At 48.6% G+C, this 21,365-nt stretch overlaps 1 protein-coding gene across 15 annotated transcripts in view; it reads right to left on the bottom strand.

Moving 5' to 3' along the window:
- LOC118914532 (liprin-beta-2) overlaps nt 1–21,365 on the bottom strand; it is a 191,505-nt gene that overhangs the window by 68,625 nt on the left and 101,515 nt on the right. The window contains exon 1 of one of the 15 annotated variants that reach the window (XM_057507310.1): nt 12,579–12,775. The exons of 13 other annotated variants lie outside the window; for them this stretch is intronic. In XM_057507310.1, the coding sequence (XP_057363293.1) occupies nt 12,579–12,626 (48 nt within the window). In that variant the 5' untranslated portion in view covers nt 12,627–12,775. Of the gene's footprint in view, nt 1–12,578; nt 12,776–21,365 lie in introns of those variants that run through there. One more of the 15 variants, XM_057507309.1, reaches the window with a different exon arrangement.

Below are 21,365 nucleotides of genomic sequence, written 5' to 3'. Positions count from 1 at the left end.
GTCGATATATAGCAGCGTTCAACATTTGCCAGGCACTGATTAGAGCCCTTGCCTCACCTCTTTTAATCCTTCCCACAATCCTGTGAGATGGGTACAATTTTGACTCCATTTTAAAGATACACTGAGGCATAAAGTGTACAAATAAGGCACAAATGGACCATTTACCCAAGTTACTATGCAGTAAATTAGTAAGCCTTCCATTGTTATAACTTACTTGAGGAGCAGATCAAGTATAAATTTTATTTTCTATGTTGGGATGTTATGAGAATGCACTTAAAATAAGGTTTGAAACCACTGTCCAAACCTAAATGTCTTTTAATAAAGGAATGGCTAAATAAACTATGGTTCATCCATATTGTGGACAATTTGTATGGACAGTCCAGGAAATACAGGACACATCGGATAGTGAAAACAGCAAGATGCAAAGCATCATACAGTGTGATACTAGAGAATACTGTACAGCTTCATAGGTGTTGATGTATGTATGAAAATAAATACATGAAGTATCTGGATGGTTACATAACAATCCCTGACAGGGCTCTCTCTGGGGCAGTGCCTGGGCTACACAAAGTTGGAGATGGGAGATTTGATCAGGGCAGGCTTTTACTTTAACCATAATATCTGAGCTTCTTACAAGAATGGTTATTTTCTTGAATAGTTAAAACCCATTTTAAAATCTAGAAACACTGCTTAAGTACCAAGAACAGTGGTTTCTGGTATTTCTTTTGGTCCCATTACTGGCTTGAGGGGTACATCCTTTGCCAGCAGTCACACTGGCCCATAAAACAGGGATGCTCATGGCAAAAAGGTCCCTCCCTTGCTGGAAATCACTGTTCTAGAGAAACGGGGTACCATCTCTTATACAGTCTACCAAGATCACTGCTGTTCTCTAGCAACCTTCAGAAAGGTGTTACAAAGCAGTGAAATGGAGATAATGTCCCAGACAGAAGTGAGATAATGTCCCAGACAGAAGCCTGCAGTATCTCAGTCCTTTGCTTTTGTGACGTGCAGAGCCATATGGCTTCACAATCTAGGTTAGACTGACATCTCAAGAAAGCTATAATCTCTTAGACATGCACAGGCTAGAATAAAATGCCACCTCTACCTGGAGAAGAGCCTGGATAGCATCTGAAAACAGGGCCAAGAGCAGGATTATTTTAGAATTATCTCGTTGAATGCCAATATTCATCAGCCAGAGATGGGGATTTGAGTTTGGGTGAATAAATGTATATACTCTTTATTCCTGTAATTGGGCAACAGGTTCAATCACTTCCTGATGTCATTCTTGGATTACAAAAATGGCTGTATCAACAGGGTATGAAAGGCACGTGGTTATGGAATGTTATTCCAGTTACTCAGACGTGTTTACAGAGTTGGGACACAGCTCTATTTTGTCTTACTTTAACAAGAGCTTATTTTGTTACAGGGTATATTTACTTCCTTAATTCTAAGGGTGGCAGTGGAAGGCTTGGATCAATACTGAGATCATATACTGAGTGACTCCACAGGTGGGAGTCTCGGAAAAGTCTTGGCCATATTCTCTATTAGGCAAATCGGTGGTACAGCAGGCACCCAGCTCTCCACACACGAAGTCAGACTGAGAGAACAATGCAGGCACTCCACTGAGGGGAGACAGTTCAAATTCTGAAGGATGCTACATGCTAAGTCTCTACCCCTCCACACTCTGGGATGGCAAGTGAATTTAAAGAAGAGTTCCACCCTGTCCTGCCCTATCAAGGTTGCTCTTCCCATTGATGAATATAAATAACAAAGAGGCCTCTTTTACTTGAAGAATGATATTAACTCCTAGGCTAGAGTTGTACAGTGGTCTAGACTGATGTGCTAACGTGTGGCACATGTATGTTTGATCAGATTTTCTCCTCTTCTGTTTTGGTGGTCATTTCCATAAATGTGAGAGGGAAAATGAATCTTCTCATTCAAACTTCCCATGGTCAGCGCTGTTCCCGAATCTATAATTTAGGTTAGTGACCAAATATACTGTGAGCGATCAAGAGATCTAGGTACTCTGTGACGGCAAAACAGCAACTGCAGACTGACATTTCCATGTCCCCCTGCACCATAATTGAAGAAAGACACAATGCAACATCTCCCCCTCTTGTAGCACATAACTGAATCAGGACAGGGAGTTGTTCTCGTATGTATATGAGCCAAGATGACTGAAGCCAAACCACCTTTGCCTCTATCAAAGCTTTGCTCTCAAGAGGCTGAGCAAAGTCTTGAATGCAGGCACCCATCCTCTAAAATCCAGACCTCCTGGAAGCAAATATAAAATCAGCCCGATTGTCAGATCAAGGTCTTCCCCAAGCCTTAAGAGTGACGTTGCTGAGTCCTCAGGAACAGAGACAACACAGTGCCTTGACTCTTATAAGTTAGGGATCTGTTTCTAGAAGACCCCAAATGCTACTGTTGCTGGAGCTGGGCAAGGCTAATACCCAGCTCCTGCAATCCACAGCCTAAGGTGGAGCTATTCCTAAGCCTACCCTAAACGGAAGGGAGGCTGCAGGATGATGCAGCAGCTGTGCAGTGTTCTGTAGCTGGAGAGCATGGAGTTGATCATGATAGTTAATCAGCCTCAGTGACTAAGACAGCAGAGAAAGGGCTGTGGATCCAGGAAGAACAGGACTGACTAGCAAGATTCCAGCAAGGACAGAGTCTACATACAGGGCACTTTGGGCTATACAAGGACACCGGCCTAATCTAAACTGAGCCCTGCCCCTGCATCGCCCACGTGCGAGTGAAGGAGTTTACTCTTGGCTAAGTTCCTCATGCCCTGAGAGCTGGATGCTAGCAGACTCAAAAAATAAAGTCTGCAGATCTTTTCCACATTGTGGGGGATGTTGCATTTTACGTGGGGATAAGATTATCAGGGGATAATTAAGGCTCCAAAAGGAAATTTTCTCCTTAGTTGTGACAGACTAGTCAATTTCCCTCTGGCTCTCTTGCTAAGAAAAAGGAATAGAGAAGACCAACACAAAGAATTCTTCAGAACCTGTAATTTATTGTCTGTTCCAGAACAGGCTGGAATTGTCACTTTTACTGTAATCATGTGGCTCAAGTGAGGGCTGCCCTCTTCTTAGAGATATTCTCACCCCTCCCAGCTACCAGATCTAGGCTTGGAAAGCTGGAATCCTTCCTCTGAATTTTTAAAACAGTAGTGGTTGTGCTGGAAGGTTGAGGTCATCAGTGGCCACATCCTCTTCCATGTGGAAGAAGTTGGTTTACAGCAGGAGTCAGCTATGAAGCCAGCGTACAGGGAAACACACATAAAAGTCAAGAAAATGAGAGAAATGGCATTGTCGTCTCTGGTTCATGCTGTCTCAAGGCAGCGATATATCCCTGCCCTTCCCATTGGTCCCTTCTCTGCTGCACTGGTTCAAGCCAAGTTTTGGCTAATGCATTTGTCTTAACGGGTCATCAGTCAATTGAAATTTACTCCTTTGGAAACAGACTTACAAGAAAATTCCTGCTATTTGGATATAGTACTTAATTACAAACAAAGGAAGTCTGCCTACTATTGCTTGACCTGAACTGACAACTTTTAAGATAGAATTGCCAGTTCTGAGACAACTATAGTTAAAACCAGGATTACCATCAAGGGCCAGTGGGGATCGATGTGGCACAAGGAGTGTTTGTGTGGGACGTACGGGGATGAAAAGGCTCCCAGTTGCCTTTGTGTGTGGAATGGATGGCTTTCTATCCAACACCTGTTGGCCTTATACCAATTTCCCACAGAGAGAAGAAAAAGACGGTTTAAGACAGGAAATGCCACAAGACGCAACAGGCCCACGGGCATCAGCTGGGTGTGTGCAGGTAGAGTATGTGTGTGGGGGTTAGGGGTGGAATAAAGACAATTAAGTAAGACATACATAGGAAGCTAATATAGGGCTGAATGATGTAAGGTGAATAGGAAATGAGTAAATTAAGGGTAATGAGAACATAAAACCACCTAACAACCACTTAAGGAGTTCTGTTGAAAGAATAACGTCCTACACAGCTGTAAGATGCCAGGCCTGGAAGCCCAAACCCTGAGAGCTGCAGGTTCCCTCTACCCATCTGGACTTCAAGGCACAGGACCCATGAGGACTCTCTGGGGGGCTTCCATATTCATGGCCAACATTCCTAGTGAAGGCACAAACTTCGGTCGGCGTAGAATGACAGTTGGGAATGACTAGGTGGCAGGGGTGCACTGACTGTGTGTATTCTCAGGTAGGTCACCTCATCTCAGCCTTCCCATCCTTTAAAAACATAAAATCACACCTTACAAAGCAATGCAGAGAGTCAGTTAGATCATTAAACACAAAAATACGTGGGAATAAAAGTGCAGAATGCTCTACTACTTCCTTTTTGTAATATAAACAGTTTTTGAATGAGTGTGGAAATATGGAAATAATTTAAATGGCTTTGTTTAAGCTGACAGACCAAAGTACAGTTCATCCTTTGTACTGACAGTTCTAATGAACTCAGGCTTTTTGTGCAAGAGAACAAAATGAGGCAATGTTTCTGATCAGGACACCTAAGAAGTATCTGTAAAGATCTGTACAAACAGCCCAAGGGAACAATAACCAAAATACTCTCAAGCTGGAAAGGAAAAAAAAATGCCTAAGTGACAACACCGCCCCACTGTTAGTTAAGATCCCTGGAATCATGCCTGTGGTACAAACAGCTGAGGATGTGCGTGCTTTTCCATTAGCCCTGAAAAGACGCCCATGTTCTGAGTCGTATCTACGTAGCCACAATTTTTCCCTCCTTATGAGCATTTTATTACATTCTGTAAGTACTATGTGCTATGTATATATTTATAACAAACATAATGAGAACTTCAATAGCTAGTAATAACCAACCATAAAAACTTAAATTTTTATTTGTTCCAACCTGGAGATCAGGTCAAACTTAGGTTGAGTATGAGCATTACAGCTAAACCACCCCTGACAGCCTGCTCAGAGCCACCACCCTCTGACTCTAGTGGCTAGTCAGATTCCATGATGCTTGCTCACTCCTGGCCTGGTCCCTCCACTGTAGCCTGGCCACAGTAAAGCCATGTTAGGTTTCTGTAAATGGGGCGAGTGCTTGAAGCCACAGCTGGGGGCCGTGCAGAATCCCCAGGAGTATGACTCTTTCACGGCCTGGCTGGCCTCTGCCAGGACAGTGTGCCTACCACATATGCTCTGGTACTCTCAGGGATGCTGGATGAGGACAGTTCTGCAGCATGCCTTGACAGGCATGTCCCAGGTGACCGCCTATCAGCATTGCACTTCGCTGAATATGGGGAAAAAGCTGGTTCCAGAATGGTCAAGTGGGGCAGACAAGAGGTCGCATGTGGGTGTCATTTGGTATGCAAGCATGGGGTGTGTGGGAAAATTCTAAAGCAGTCAGCTGCCTCCTGTGACAGCTCTAGCCATCATGCTGCTTCTCCTGGCTCCTGCCATGGGGTCCTCAAAATGCAACTGTCCTCCTCCTCCTTCTGCTAGCAAGGTCTGCGGTCTTCAACAGGGAGTCACATTTCCTTCAGTGCTTCTAATAAGCTATGGATTCCAGGTCACTCAGGAGCCTGGCCACAGTATATACACTGTCTCAACCAGTCAGATCATGTTAAATTATAGGAGGGCTCCTTGCTTGTAAGTACACTGAGATTTTAAACACAATGTACTGAATAAGCCTTTGCCCTGGGTAAGTTCTGGGATATTTCCCCCCTTCTTTAGTTACTCAAAAGTAGATGACATGTGTTTTTAGCTGAATAAGAAAACAAAAGAAAATGTTTAGTATTTCCAGGCTGCCTGATCAAGGGGATCTTATCCAACCCAGAAAATCAGTTTCAAGTGAGCCATAGCTGCTGGGCACTGGGGAGATTACCAGAGTCACCAAGGCTGTACTTCAAGCTCAGAAGCACCACTCACATAACCAAGTTTTTTAAAATCTTGGAAAATGTAGACCTTAAAAATAAGGGGGCCAAAAAAAAATCAAAAATTAAAAATAAGTGGTTCATGGAGGCTTACAGCCAATCCCTGTTACACGGCTCAGGTTACCCTCCATCAGAGAAACCAAGCAGTATAGGCAGGTGCCTGCAAATAAAAACCACCCCTAGATTCTTTGCTTAAGGAATTTACAGGTTTTGTGGCAGTTACTATAAAGCCGGCTGTTACCAGGACCTGTTCCACTTTTTCTGGGTGAGGAACAGTCAAGCCAATCTGCTGACTTTGACACAGAGTTAAGGAAGTTTCTTCCAGCTGCAGTGTGTAATGCAATAATCAGATCCTTAGCTACCAGGAGCCCAAGAAGAGAGATCCTGTCCTGACCCGAGCCTCCTTCTGCCTTCCAACTCTTAGTTTCAATTATATACAAGGGGAGGTTAAGTGCTTCTGGTGGTATTGTCAGTGTCCACTTTTGGGGAAGAGCAAAGTTTATAAAGAACAAGTTAAATAGCTTGATCAACCAATGTTCGTGTAATTATACTTCATTAATTTATCCACTGAATGATTAAAATATTCCTGAACATCTATGAAGTGCCACTCTCCAGGCTAAACAAATGATTCAGTTCCCTGCTCTCAAAAAGCTCAGTAGTCTTACAATGAGATGTGCTAAATACTGTCACAGAATAAGCCAGCAGCAGTGGCACAGGGGAGGGATGACCTGATTATACCTTCAAGGGAGAGACTTCATAGCGGAGTCACCACTTGAATGATGGAGTCCTGAAAGCTCTGCAGGAACTCCCCTAGGACGATGGGAGCACCAACGTCTGTAGAAAGAGTCCTCCCGATACAGCCAGGCTATCCATGAAGCCACAACAATCACAGCCCTTCAGACATTCTGGTTTCCCAGAACTAACACAGAAACAAAGGATACCTTGAAGACTCTCTGTGAGATCTCCAACCAAGGAATGGATGTGCTGCACATGAAGACTCCTAAATGACCATCCTGGGGAGCAGAATTTGGAGCAAGAGAAATTCATCTGATTTACCAAGATCTTGTTCCAAAATTTAGCTGTGGATAAGCTTAGTCCCTGCAAAGTTCAGGTGGCTGGATGCACAAGGGCCTGACAGCACTGGGCTGTAGGAGAAGCGGTATCTCTATGTGTGCAGTTGTCTTGTGATGGAAGCACTGCTGAGGATAGTACGAACAGGAGGCTCTTTGGGTGGTGCTCTTTCCTCATCTTTCCAGCTCCGAAAGAAACCCTGACTCATTATTATTGAAAACACTTCGCAGACAGAGAGGGGCAGCATCAGACACTGGGGCAGGGGTGAGGGGACGCTGTGACTGTGTCGGCTCACCTGGAGGCATTAGAAGCAAACAGCCTGGTGCCTGCCTCTCGGATTGCCTGGCCCTTCTATCTGAGGAGCCAACAATCAAATAAGCATGAGAAGAGCGAGGCATGGGTGGGAAATATGGGATCAGGTGAGGACCAAAGCAAAGAGCTGGTCCTTGGTCACAGGAATGCCACTAACTCTACAAGATTCCCAAATGGGAATGAATTCCAGGAAAAAAAATGGATGGGAAAAGTTGCCAGGAACTAAAGGCAGTAAGAACATTACTGAAGAAATTTGGACGATGTCTTTGAAAGATGAAAGGCAAAGCCAGTGTATAATACGTTGGGGAGTGACAAGGAATGAGTAGAAATGGTGACTTTTTAGATGGCTTTCGGGATTCCTGATGGTGGAGGGAAGGGAAGTTATAAAGCAGCATAGAGAGGTGAGTACGGAATCAAGAACAGTTTTGATCTGTTTTTTCCTAAGAGTTGAGGAGAAGTGTTTTCTGCCAAGGACAAGGGGCAGGTGAGCAGGGCAGAGCTCAGAGAAGAAACAATCAGGGGAACAAGAGGAGGTGGCCACACTGGGTCAGGAGGGTGGGAGCCTGGGATGACCCTTGGCCCTGAACCAGAGCAGATGCAGAATGATGGCTGTGAACAGTTACATTTCATGGTGCAGGGGAGGGAAGATGAGAGATTCAGCTATGTGTGGCTTTTTTTGTCCCACTGAAGTAAGTGACGATGTTGGTTGAGAGGGGAGTATGAGCTTGGGGATAACAGAAAGGTGTTAAAGAGCTGATACAGAGGGTGGAGGGGAAGAATGAGGGATGCCCAGCACAGCAGCCAGCCCACGGAACTATCACCGGCTGCGCTGCTCTGGCACAGCTGTCCAGCAACTGACCCTGGTGTGATACCACTTGGTTAAAGCCTGCTGGAAACGAGGCCTGCGGGCCTCTCACAGGGGCTGGCAGACAGGAGTCACAGATGTGAGAGGTCACAGATGGTAGAATCTGAGCTCCTAAATTATTCTGGGGAATATGATGGATGGGCACGTGGGTGCGTTGGCTAAAAATGGGATGTACCTAAAGAAACTATGGACAGCTAGAACCCTTGAATAACCATCCCCACTGTCATTCTCCTTGTGGCCTTGAGAAACCTCTCTGTGCAGAATCAAGGTTGGGCGCATAGGTCTGCGGTAATCAGAGGCAGTTGGTTGTGGATGAGGTCGTCCCCACCGTAACTAACACAAAGCATTTTTTATGCACTTTACATACCCTGAATTACTTATCTATAATTTACAGTTATGGAAATTGAATACCAGGGAGGTTAAATCAATTGTCCAAGGCCACAAAGAGCTGAAATATGAACACAAGGAGTTGGATCAGGGATCCAATTTAGCCAGTGAAGCTGTAAAAGCTGCTCTGACTGCCCCAGTTTCACTGCAGGCCGGCCTGAGCACAGGCAAGTCAATGTCTGGAGTGGAGATGCCTGTGTGTCTGTGTGTCTTTGCAGCTCTTTTGACCCAAGTGGCCCAGCTGCTAGAGGAACCATTTGAACACCAGATGACACAGAATGAAGTCTCACAATAGCAGCATGAGTTCACTCCACATTCCACTGCAGAACCCAAGTCAACTGCATGGGGAATTCATGGTGTTACCAAGTTCTTTGCGACTCTGGGAATTTGGCTTAAACCTGAGAGTATTAGAAGCTGGCAGCAGTTTGAAGATGCTGACTGTGCTGGGATTTCTGTTCTCTGAGAAAACAAATTTCTGCTCAGAGGGCAGTGGGTGGGCCCCACAGACCCTGCCTGCTTGGAGTTATTTTTAGAAGTTCTTTGATGACTATGTGGGTAGGATCCGCTGATCTCAAAGCAGGGCAGGTGTGAGCTGTTTGCCAGTCAGGAACCAAACAGCTGAGGGGCAGAGGCCCTTTTGATGCTTGTGGCAGAAGATTACCTTGTCCCTGGACTCTCTCCAATAGAGAAAGAGCTGAAGGACCAGCCCTGATCAGCCTTCACTCAGCAGATGCAGTGGCCTCTGGTTACTCATGGTGGGGCAGCTCACAGCTGTCTCTTTCTAGGTCTTTGGTTTAAGACTTCGACCTGGAATGTGGGAAGGGGGCTAGAGCTGAAGGACTGAGTGGCCTAAGATGCACTTCTTGGAGAGAGCACAACCGATCCCCCATCGGTTCCTCTTGCAGTTGTCCCCTTCCTGGCCATGGCCACCAGCAGACAGCTCTTACTGAATGTTTCTGATGTGCATGGTACTATGCTACACATTTTACACACATCATCTTACCTGACCTTACAAATCCTGTATACGGCAGGCACTATTATCTTTATTTTATAAATGAAAAAAACCCAGGGTTTGAGGTAATCTCCCTAAGATCACAAAGCTAGTAAGGGTGGCAAAGCCAAGATTCCAACCCAGGCCTGCATGTTCTTAGCCGTGACAGTCCATAATGTATCCCATCCCCTGGAGACCATGAAACAATGTCTCTTTTCTAAACAAATGCTTGCCTTCTAGCTCAGGGCTTCCCAGGCCACAGGCATCTCCCTCATTGCTCCCAAAGGTCTCGCTCCAAGGGACTGCCTTCTTGGACTGGTCAAAGGGCAAAGACTCCTAAACTGTGCACCTTATCAGGCATCTCTTGATGCCTCGTTACACCTCATCCAGGTACCTCTTCTTCTAGAACCATCCCCTCTGTATGGGAAGGTGCAGGAAACCGTGTTCCTACCTTTAAAACTCTGGGCCAAGAGAAACCTGCTTCCAAGCCTCCTTGACCTGAGGAAGCACGTGAAAGGGGTGGGGGTGCCGGGTGGACAGGAGGCTATGGAGACCCGTGCTGAAGGAGCCCAGTACAGGGACAAGGTCAGCAAAGGACTGATAAAAAAGGACCTTGATGGAGCCAGATGAAGCAGCTGGGAATTAGAGAGGATGACACTGGGGCACAAGCTCAGAAAAAGTTTACTTTGGAACTCATCAGAATGGGTATAAGGAAAATGAAAACGGTAAGTTGAGGCCAGGCTGCAAAAGGTTTCAAAGGCCAAGCAGGCAGAAGAGCCTGGGTTTGCTCTTTCAGACTAAGGCAAGTCCTCCGGGCTTATGATCAGGGTTACAGGAGGAAAGGGGATTTTTTTTTTAAAGAGGATTTTAAAAAGAATCTGGCAGTAGTGTTTGAGGGAGAGAACAGAAAGATGCTCTGATTATACTGCCAATGACATGTCCAATACTTTGTGCTTTGCTCTTTTTTTAATGCTCTTAAAATTCTAAAAGTAGAGGAAAAATAGCTGTTTTGCTATGAGTCATCCTGGGTGGCTCTCAAGTCTCCTTGCTTAGAGCTTTCCTCTGCAGACTTCCAAATGCCCCCGGGAGCCAGAGCTCACAGCCCAGATCTCAGGACAGAAAGGGCCTCTTACAGAGTTAGCTCCTCCAGACAGAGCTGCCCAAGGTGCAGAGTTACATCCGCCCAGCAGCTGGGATGTAGCGCCAACAGTCCCAGGCACACCACAGCTGGAGGGCCGCCTAGTTAAAACGCTTCATTTTGGATACCAGAAAATAAAGACTAAGTGACAGGAAGCACTCTTCTCACCTATTTCTCCCATATCTCCACAATGTGGCTTTTTAAATGCTTAAGACGATGGGTGCAAAAGCCTTTGCCAAAGCGTCTGGGCACCTCAGCGTGTTCTTTGCTGGCTGTAATGCCCCCATCCCAAAGCTGAGCAGGGGTCAAGCACACACAGGACTTCCCCTGGGTGCTAAACCAAACATTTTCTAGATATTTGGCAAAAGAGATAAGCAAAGAGAACTGGACTGGGAGACAGAGAACAGAGTTCAAGATCAGGCTGCCGATACAACACTAAGAGACACGAGGTTCTTAGCCTCTCTCGGGCTTTGTTAAATGAGAGCTTTGTACTAGCTGATCCCAAGCCCTCAAGTGTCTCTAATTCTGTTCAGCAGCCTTACTTTTTGCAACACAGCCTGCCACACACCATATCACAGCTAGCATGACTTTCTTAAAATAAAAACTGGATCCTCCAATGTATCCTGTGTCACTTCCCTGCTACAAGTCCCCTGGTATATACAGCACAACCTTACCACAGCCCCCACTGCCCCATTGATCTGGCATCCACAGTGGCTCTCAGCCTTGAACCCTGCCCACTCTCTCTTGCTTTAGGACCTTTGTACAAACTATCCCCTTTGCCTGGAATGTTCTTCACCCCATTTTTCACCTGACGTGTTCCTACTTCTCTTTCAGGTTTCAATGAGGTGTCACTTCCTCAAATGGAGCCCCTGGCTGCTCCTTCTCATCCATCAGGAGCCCCCATGATGGCTATCCACAAATGTTCTTCTTCCTCGATGCACATTCAGTTTGTAATCTGGGGTTTATTGGGACCACTTAACCTCCATCTCCTGCATGAGATGGAAGCACCGCAAGAGCAGAGACTTGCCCTGCTTTGCTCACCACTGGACACCCCGCACCCAGAACTCAAATCTGCTTGCTGATCGTGCACCACAGAGGGTGCAGGCCCAGGGTTTGGATGCTGGGGTGGGCAGCCTTCCAAGCTGGACACTTCCTGTCCCTCCTGTTCTTCCCCAGCTACAATGTCAGATCACTCATCTGTCAGCTGCTTTTACCCTTCCTGCTGCTGAGAGACATTCAGCCTTGGTGTGAAAGTAAATGGACACCCAGCTTAGCCCGTTTAAACACGGTCACCAGGGAGGCAAGAGACCAAGTGTGAGCATAAAACTACTCCAGCCCCAGCAGCCATTCGTTCCTCACTCACCACATGACACACTCACATCGTCCACCAGAGAAAGGGCACGAACAACTTGGAAGCCAAAGCCGTGGCCTTAGAGCCAGTAGAAGGGCCTGCCTCTGGAAACGGAGGCACTGGGCTGACGGCAGGCTCACTCTCCATGCCGGTGACACCAGAGCGGAGACTGAGTTCAGCAACGTCTAAATTCAGTGCACCAGGAAGGCAGCAGCCTCCTGTGTCCTCAAAAGCAAAGGCGGTAGACACGTTCTCTGGTCCCAGTGTGTGGGCCTCCAACTGCTTAAGTACCAAAGTTAAAATAACTAACTTTCCTCACTCCATTCTTGCCTTTCTGTACACAGGCTCATTCACCAGAATGTCAGAGAAACAAAGACCGCTGACTCGTTTCTCCCCTATTGTCTATAATTAGAATCTCATGGAGAACTTGGCCACAACTGGGCTTCATCAGACAAATACCTCCCCCCACAGCACCCCCCCCCCAAGTGCCTCTCCCCACACTCATCTCCACTCAGACCCAGACAAAAGCAGCCAGCCACTTACCCTCTTCAGCCATGCAAAATGCTTGTAAACATCAATGTCCCCATCCATGCTGGGCACCCATGTCAGCAGTTACATTTCTTGGTAGAGAAAGCCCTTTTTCTGGCCTCTGCCCCTGCCGCCTCCCCCTCGGGAACGTCAAGCTGTGTTCAAATTTCCCCACTTCCCTGGCCCGTGTCCTTCAGCCTTTCCCTAAACAGTTTCAGATACACAGCGGCTCAGACCAGACTGTGCTACTCCAGTATCCGCCCCCACCACACCCCACAGCCACCAGCCCTGGGACTCAGCCTGCGAGCAATCAAACCTAGCAAAAGGTAGGGGGGAAGAGACAGACAGGAGCTGTAAACACACACACACACACACACACACACAGGAACATTCTTTTCGGTGATAATACCGGAGCCTGCCAGAGGGAAACAGTCCTGAAGAAAATTCCTTGTCTGGCTTCCCCTTTCTGGAGTGGCTGGAACTCATTACCGACAGACCCTGATTTCCTGTCTCTGCTCCACTCTGCATTTACCCCAGGCTCCCAGCTGCTCTCAGTTTATTTGGGACTGGGGAGAAGACTAAAAATAAGTGTGGCTCTTGGAGAAGCTGCTGGTTCCCACACACAGCCTGACCCCACCCTGAAGCCCACGCCTACCCCTCTTCCAGGCGAGCATCGGCCTGTGCCCTGAGGGAAGACTGTAGTTTCCAAAAAAGAACAGACTCAGAACCAGCTCCAGTCTGGGTTCTTGGCCCTGCTGGGTGTTTGCTGTCCCTGGCACTGGTGGCACCATCCACAACAGGCGAACTGCTGGCTCAGAGCTGCTGGAAGCCCCCCTGCAGGGCTCCCAGGGGCTGCACTCTGCACAGGTATGGGATACAGTGTCTATGTCCCAGACCTGCCTCATTGGCTGTCCCCTGCCCCAGACTAGCTGCTGCATAAGCCAGGGAGGGGAAGGTGAGGCCACTTCACACGTCCAGAAGATTTAGGGAGTGTTCCGGCTAGGAGCCTGGGGAAGGCAGTAGCTGGCAGAGACGGGAGCTGTGTCTGTTTTCCTACTGGCAGTTCACATGCCGGCTTCCCAGGGTGGCCTCTCCGGCACTCCCCAGATACTGCTTTGCACCTCCTCACACTCCCATCTCCTCTGAGAGCTCACCTAAAAACAGCTTTTCTCCCTTGCTCAGCTCTTAACCTGTGGCCTTTGTCTCTGATTTCAGAAGTGATCCTTGATGTGGGTACAGCAGGAACTGTGGTCACATGCAAGGGTTCTGAGCTCCGCTGCCATAAAGGACTTTCAGACACACATCTTGTAACTGGGAGGGGCTTCCTGGTGCCCTCAAGGATCCCCAGGGTTTCCTGGAATTCCTGGCCTGAGGAGATGGCTCTCCTGGGTGCTGGTGTGTCCCTCAGCCCGGCATCAGCATTCACCACAGCCCAGGAGCAGGACCCGAAAGACAGAGCAGAAACACACCTAGGAGCACAGTCCCCAGTAAGCTGGCCCAGCCCAGAGATCACAGGCAGCCTGGTGCTCTGGCGAGCAGCTGGTACAAGGAGGAGGAGGACCGGGAGGAGCACATTCCTGGAGACACACCCAGATCAGAGGCCAAAGAATAAAAGCAGGCTCTGCTGCCCACACGCTGAGCTCTAGACCCTTCTTGCCTCTGGCCCAGTTTCAGAGCCTCGCCGGGGCCCACCCGGCTGAAGTTCCCTGACTAGAATGATGATAGGATGGGTTAGTGAAGACTGTCTCTAACGTGGCAGGGGTACATAGGCCTTTTTATTTATTTTTCCTGTCTAAAAGTCTGGGGAAGTTGAATGAAAAAAAATGTGTTTGGTCAACATTTGTCCAGCATCCAAAGCAAATGAAAGCGACTTCCCGCCCTGGGCAACTAAATTACTGCACGGTAAGGGGTAAAGGTGTTCCTGCGGCTCCAGGCAGGATGAGGCAAGAGAGCTGATCTGCAGCCTGGGCAGGGAGAGGCGCAGTCCCAGCTCCTGCTCCCCCTGGATGGGCTCCGTGCCCTTCAGTAGGTTCTGGTGTGAGAGGGAATGAGGTGGCCAAGCCGCTGCCTCCCAGCCTGCCCACGGGGAGCCGGCTGCAGCGGCGCCCACTGCTTCCCACTCCACCACCTGCCCGCTGTCCTGAACCACAGCTGCTGATTACATGTCTGTCACTGCCCTGGACTGGAGGATGTCAGTCTGGGTCCTGCGTCACTCCTCCGTCTTCTGTGCCTGGCACGATGGCACACAGTAAGAACAGAAACAGTCTTTGAAAGAATGAGGCTCAAATGGTAAGACTGATAAAATAAGCCAAAAATTCTACTTGGAGAGAATGAGTCTTGAAGGTTTATTTTCTCAGGGTAAAGATGTTCGACTCAAAGAGGAAGAGACAGGGCCAGTTTCATCTATTGGCTCAACTCACATGCCATGAATGGGGTTGGGGGAGAGAGAGGGAAAGGAGAGAAGGGAGGGAAGGAGGAATCCATACAAAACTAAAACTCTTGACGTATCTTTATGGTATCCTCAGAGGTAGCAATTCTTACCTCAGCTCTTCTTTCTTTCTTCCTTCTTAAACACCAAAGAACATTTGTACTCTAATTCAGCTCAAAACTCCACAAAATGACTCCCAAAGACCTAGGAGCAGGACATGTGTGTGGCTGGCAGGCTGAGTGAGATGCGATGGATATAGGGGCTGCAAGCACCTTTGCACACACAAACCCAGGTGCCAGGTGTCAGCTGGCCCAGGTGTGGCCCTGTCATGATGCTGGCAAGGCAAACCCATGGCTGCACCGCCTCGCCTGGGAGACCGGCCTGGCCAGGGGCACCCCACTGCAGCCCATAGACTGGCTTCAGCAGATCAGACGGGCTCCTGAATAGGTTCAAAGTTATACAAAGTACTATTTGTACATAGAAATCACTGTTTGTCTGAAAACAAAGATTTTATCAGATTATCAAATTGACCCATGACTCCAGTAGATTAGAAGTCTGGGTTTCACCTGGCCGACAGTTACTCTGAAAGGTTAGGCTGCCTTTATTAAGAGGGGGTTCTTGCTTCCACCATACTGCCCCTTTGAGGTAGTCTCTGGGACTCCACGAACCCACTGCGAAAGAGAGAAGTTCTCAGGAACCACACAGGGTACACAAATAGAGGTCATTACAGCGAATTACAGTGACCCCGACAGCCTTCAAGGCCTTCCCCACAGCAACTCACTCACTGGCAACCAGGCTCAACTCATTACTGTCTGGAATGTGAGGCAGCCAGCTGAGGGCTAAGGGCAGGACTGGGAGACTAAGCATCTGGGGAATAAAGACACAGGTAAGAGGCCAGAATGCTCAGGTTTGGACAGGGGAATTCGTGCAGCTTGCCCTCTGCATCCCAGGGCCTAGAAGAGAATCCCAGGACAGTCACCCACCTGGCTGGAATCTCATGGATGTGCAGAAATGACTGGGGGTGGTCTTCCCAAGAGTCTCCTGCCAGGAGTCAGCAGCATCTAATCGGCAGGACTGTGGGCTGAGGGTTCTCGTGGGTCACATGCAGTCCTGCTAACCTACCACCTACACCCTGAGCTCAAGCTCAGCCCTGAGCCTTGGCCTCTGGGCCATGGTGACAGACGCCAGGACCCTCCTGGTAAGTCAAATACAGGCTTGTGACCTCCACCTGGTGTGCTGCACAGGAGGACTGCAGTTGGGGAGGTGGGGAGCGGATAGGGAAGAGCCCAGCCCGAGGACACTGCTCCTTTAAGCTGGCAAGTAAATCCTGCTGGGGAAACAACATCCTGGCCTCCACACCCCAAGTCCCCACAGTTCACAAGTGAGAGCACCCACCTCCAGAAAGGGTAGGACACGGGTCAGCAGGCTCTTCCTATAAAGGGCCAGATAGCAAGTGTTTCAGGCCTGTGGGTCATGATGCGGTTTCTGTCACACTCGACTCGGCCATGTGTAGTACTAAAGCTGCCACAGCTCACACATAAACCAAGGGTGGCTGTGTTCCAGTAACAACTTGTGGACACAAAGTAGGATTTTACAGAATTTTCACATCACAAAATATTCTTCTTATGAGTTTGCATCAAACCATTGAAAAATAAAAATAATTCTTAACTCATGGGGGGTAAGAGAGGCAGTGGACCAAATGCAGGCTATGGGTTGCTGACCCCTGGGGTTAGGACAATGCTTCCCCATCTATAATGAATCCTGAGTGGAGGCCATTCTTTTAAAAAAGATTTTGACCTAGTCAGTTGGCAGTGGGCTTGAAATTGTGCATTGCTAACAAGCTCCCAGATGATGCTCATAATGCTGGTCTTGAGCCATATCTGAGTAGTAAGCAGTTATGAAACAGCTTTCAGAAGTTTCCTGAGGCACAGGGTATTGAGCGAGTTTGCCTGGAAATATGAATCCTCTGAAGCCTGCCTGCCTGCCTAGTAGTGGTTGCCTGAAAGGGCAGGAGGCTCCGGGTGGTGGGGCTCTGGCAAGCCTTTTTAGGTGGAGTCTGGGTGGGTGTCTACATGCCCAGACCTCAAGTTATGCTGACCTGGCAACGTTACCCACCATGTCCCCTGGGCCTGCAGCAGGAAATTTAGTGGGGAAGGATTTATTTGCTCTTTCACCAGTGTTTGCACATTCTTGGTCATTTATAAACACTGGTTCTCCAGGACTGAAGTAGTCTCCTCATGTCAGGCTTCAAAGGAGCCAGATCTCTAGAATTTAGTAGGGTACAATTTACTTTGGGGCAGGAGGAGGGGCGGGGAGCCAAAATCTAGGAAAATTAAAACTGTTGAATTTGCAGTGGCTTAAGGCCCCCAATCTGGGATGCTGTGCAAGGAAAAATGTATTCGAAATCCCATAAGGTACAGGAGGCATCTGTAGAGCAGAGCCTCTCAGGCACAGGCTCCAGAAATGCCTGCTGGAGTGGAGAGGGCCATCTTATTAATGCCCCTTAGAATGAAGGGGTTTGGAGAGATCTTCTTGCCTTTGACAATGGAAGGTCAGGTCTATGTTCCCAGGATCAGCCCTCAGCTCTCCCTCCAGTCTCCTCTGCCCCACAACAAACACAGGCATTTTGGCCCTGTCCTTTGTTCACTGGGTTCCAAGGAAAATGGGAAAGAACTCTCTTTGCCAGCGACCCAGATGCACAGTCCAGCAGCTTCATTAATAAGGAGCTTATGTCATTTTTCTACTTGGAAAAAAAGCTATTTATCTCTATATAAGGCCCATACCTTCTTTCTCAGACTATAGATTTTCCAGCATTTGTCCCCGACTCCCACCTAGTGGCTTCTTTCAGTACTGCATGCAGACAAAGACCCGCCCCCCCGCCCCACAGACACACCAGCCCCGCAGGGCAGGAGTCCCTTGGGAGTGGCGGGGGCGGGTGTGTGTGTGTGTGTGTGTGCAGGGGGAGCGCGCTGACACCTCTGACTTTGAGCTTTCACTCAAGTTCACACCTGTAGTGGGAGGGCAGGAAACATACAGGGGAAATTGGCTCCCAGAAGCTCTAGGGTTTTTTTTCCCTCTTGAAAAATAACCACAAGATTTCCCTTTTCTCTTTTTAAGATGCAGAGAAAAAATTTTCCTGTAAAACTCCAGTCTGTAACTCTTCAATATTAATATGTTCAATACACATATACAACCTGATGCATCTTTTGTTCCAGGCTGCCTTGGGTGGAGAATAGAGATTCAGAGATGAATCACATGGCCCAGGAAACTCAAGCTCTCAGTTTATAATTCACAAAACAGCTTTCTCTCCCCACCTTTTCTGTTAACTCCTCTGGCTTTTCAATATGGTAAACAAATCTGCTTCTTTGGCTGGAATGAAAGACTGCAAGCTGAAGCTGGGAGGAACGCAAGGGCTTTGTTTGAGGAGCTGCAAGCATAAGCCACATCTGTGACAGGTGGTTGAGCTGATGGCGGGGGTGCGGGGGGGTGGGTGGGTGGGGGGTGGGGGTGGTGGCCATGTGCCCTCCTGGGCCTGGGTCTTTTAGTTCCGTGAGAGACTAGTTAAGAAGGTAACTGAGGGTGCCAGAGGAAAGCACATACCCTAGATGGGGCCTCACCTTTCCCTACCCAGTCAGGCCATCCTGTTTCACAGCTCCTGAGAAGGGGGCCTCTGCTGAGCCCTGACACAAGGCAGCTGCACCTGGAGAGGCTCCCTAACCTGTCTTCACTTTGGAAACGAAAAGGTCTAGACTAAGGAAGGCAAAAGCTGGTGCCTGATGGGAGGCTGCTCAGTATAGCCCCCATACAAAGCGCAAGACTGGAATGCTGGGCCAGATCTTGCAGGTGGATTGTCAAACCAGCTGCCATTTCCAGTAGGGAAACTGAGTCCCAGAGGAGGGAGACAGAAGTTCACCCAAAGCCACATACAAGTGCCAGAGTGCTGGCCTTTTACCCTGTTCCTTCCTTACACACTGCCTCACCTGGTCTCAGGGGGCCTCTACCTGCCCAAGCACACAGCCCAGGACACCTGCAGACTTGCAGAGGATGGCCCAAGCTACCACCGGGTGGCCAGGCTGCTCCATGAGCCCTTTTCCAGGAGGAGCCTAGAGCTTCTCTGTCAGCCCACCCCTCTCCCTGGAGCCGGGACTCTGCCCTGACTTATCCTCACTCTGCTGCTGCCTGGGTTTGCCTGCTTCTCCTCAGGCTTTATCTTGAGCCCCTGAAGCCTCAGGTCTTCACCAAAGCTCCCCCTGACCCACAGTCAAAGCCATTAAACAGCAGGATGGGTGGGTGCCTTGGGCTGAGGAGTATACATATCAGATGGTTGGAGAAGCATCTGGAGCTGCCCCATCTGGAGACCCTGCTGGTTCTGGGGCATCACCCAGAGACCTGTGTCACCGGGTCTGTTCCTCCTTGCTAGCTGGCTGTCCCCAGCCCTGCAGGGCCTGCTGGGAGCTGGCTGACAAGCCCCTCTATGGGCTCTACCCACCAGCCTTGCCCAGGCAAGCCAAGCAGGTGTGGAGGAACAGTGACACCCCTTCAAACCATAGGAAAACCCCCTTCAGGTATAGCCAGATTCCTGGGGGTGGTCATCAGCACTAGCCCCACTGTGCCTGTGGTGCATGTCAAGGCCACTGATGAGCACCTCTCCCCCTGCAGGACCATCTGGTGGGATGCAGGGGCTCTGGGCCAGAGACAGCCACACTCCCTGAGGGCACCATCCCGCACTTCACCACCATCTAGGAGGCAGCTATGGGCAGGGGTAGGAGGCTGCCCCTTTCTGGAACTCAGCTCCATTCCCACCACAGCAGGGATGACCCCACCTTCCAGCCAGGGCCTCAGCTCATCCTCTAAGAGTACTGACCCTGAGCTTGGCCCTGTCTGCCAAACACAAGAGCAAGCCTTTGCATCCTCCAGGGGTCCCACAGCGCTGCTGCAGCACAGGACCACCAGGCGGAGCTCCTCTGCAGGCCGGGCACTAGTTCACCGCGGCATCCAAGAGACTTCCCTGTACAGGGCCTCGGCTGAAATTCCCACCAGTGCCTTTCCGGGGATAGGTCCAGAATTCAGATGCAGACACTGCTCCTAGAACAAGGGAATCCAGACCCTGCATTCCTTTCCTCACTGAGACCCCAGAGAGCGTCACCAGCTCAGAGAGCCCCACATGTACCCTTCCAGGCCCAGAGCCCCCATCCCCTCACTCTACTGGCTGCCCAGGAAGGGTATGAGTCTGACCTATTTACAGCTATCCCCAAGCCAAGAGTCCTTGCTGCTGCCGACCATTCTGTGCCCAGCCCTGCAAGCACCCAGCAGAGGAGGAACAAGCCACATTGCGAAGAAACACAGCTGCAGACATACAGCGTGACTGATGCTCTGGCCCTGGAGCTCCCTCTCCATTGAAGACATGGGGCCCACCGAAGACTAGTTTGCGATTCATTCTATTCTGACCGCCAACCTCTCAATCACTGCCCCACATCCACTGCTGCCTCGTCAGCACCCCTCTTTTCTTATGCAACACAGGTGCCAACATGGGTGTTGAAAATCCTGATTAACAGTCACAGTACACCACCAGTTTCCTACGGGATCTTGCCCCTCTCACTGCAGCTAACTGGTGGACAACTGACCCGAGGGCCCAAATTCTGCCTTTAAAAAACAAAAACAAAAACAAACATAAACTGCCAGGGGATGCTGAAGCTGCTGGCCCGTAGACCACAATTTGAATATCAAAGCCTTCTAGCCTTCTAACTAAAAGAATCAATCGAAAGCAATCTAAAACTAATCTAAAAAGTACTGGTGGATTTGTTCAGTGCTTTGGATTCAGTCTTCACAGACAAGATCTATGACGGAATATGGGTGCACCCAGACTGTAACATAACTTCAGGTCTGCGAGATCTAAAACACAAACAGGCTGTCTCCAGAATCAAAACCTTAACATCCAGCTCCAGTATCTTGGAATGTTTACATGAACTTTTGACCCACCTAAAAGTATACCATTCATAGGTTGTTGATGGCCTCGTTACTCTGATTTATGAATGCGACAACTTTCAGGAAAATCTCTCCAAAGGAAGACATTCCTCCAACCATTGTAAATAACCCCAAAACAGATCTGCAAATCTGAATGCAAGCTCTTTTCTGTAACTCATCTTGTAAAAACAAACCACGACATCAATTGCCTTTGGATCAAATATATTTTTTAAGAATCCCTTTTGGTGAACTACAGAAATCCATTATTTCAAAGCACATACTAAAAAAAAAAAAAAAAAAATACTGCAGGTGAATTCAAGTTAACCAAAAGATACAAATCAAACAGGAAACCTACTGGAGGAAGATACAGATGACTATTATTTGATTTGAAGTCAGAAAAGGCCTTTTTT

Source organism: Manis pentadactyla, chromosome 9 (assembly GCF_030020395.1).
Source record: "Manis pentadactyla isolate mManPen7 chromosome 9, mManPen7.hap1, whole genome shotgun sequence".
In the NCBI taxonomy this organism is placed as follows: domain Eukaryota; kingdom Metazoa; phylum Chordata; class Mammalia; order Pholidota; family Manidae; genus Manis; species Manis pentadactyla.
Note: the sequence above shows the minus strand (reverse complement) of the source record. Positions and strands in the feature narration are given on the sequence as shown.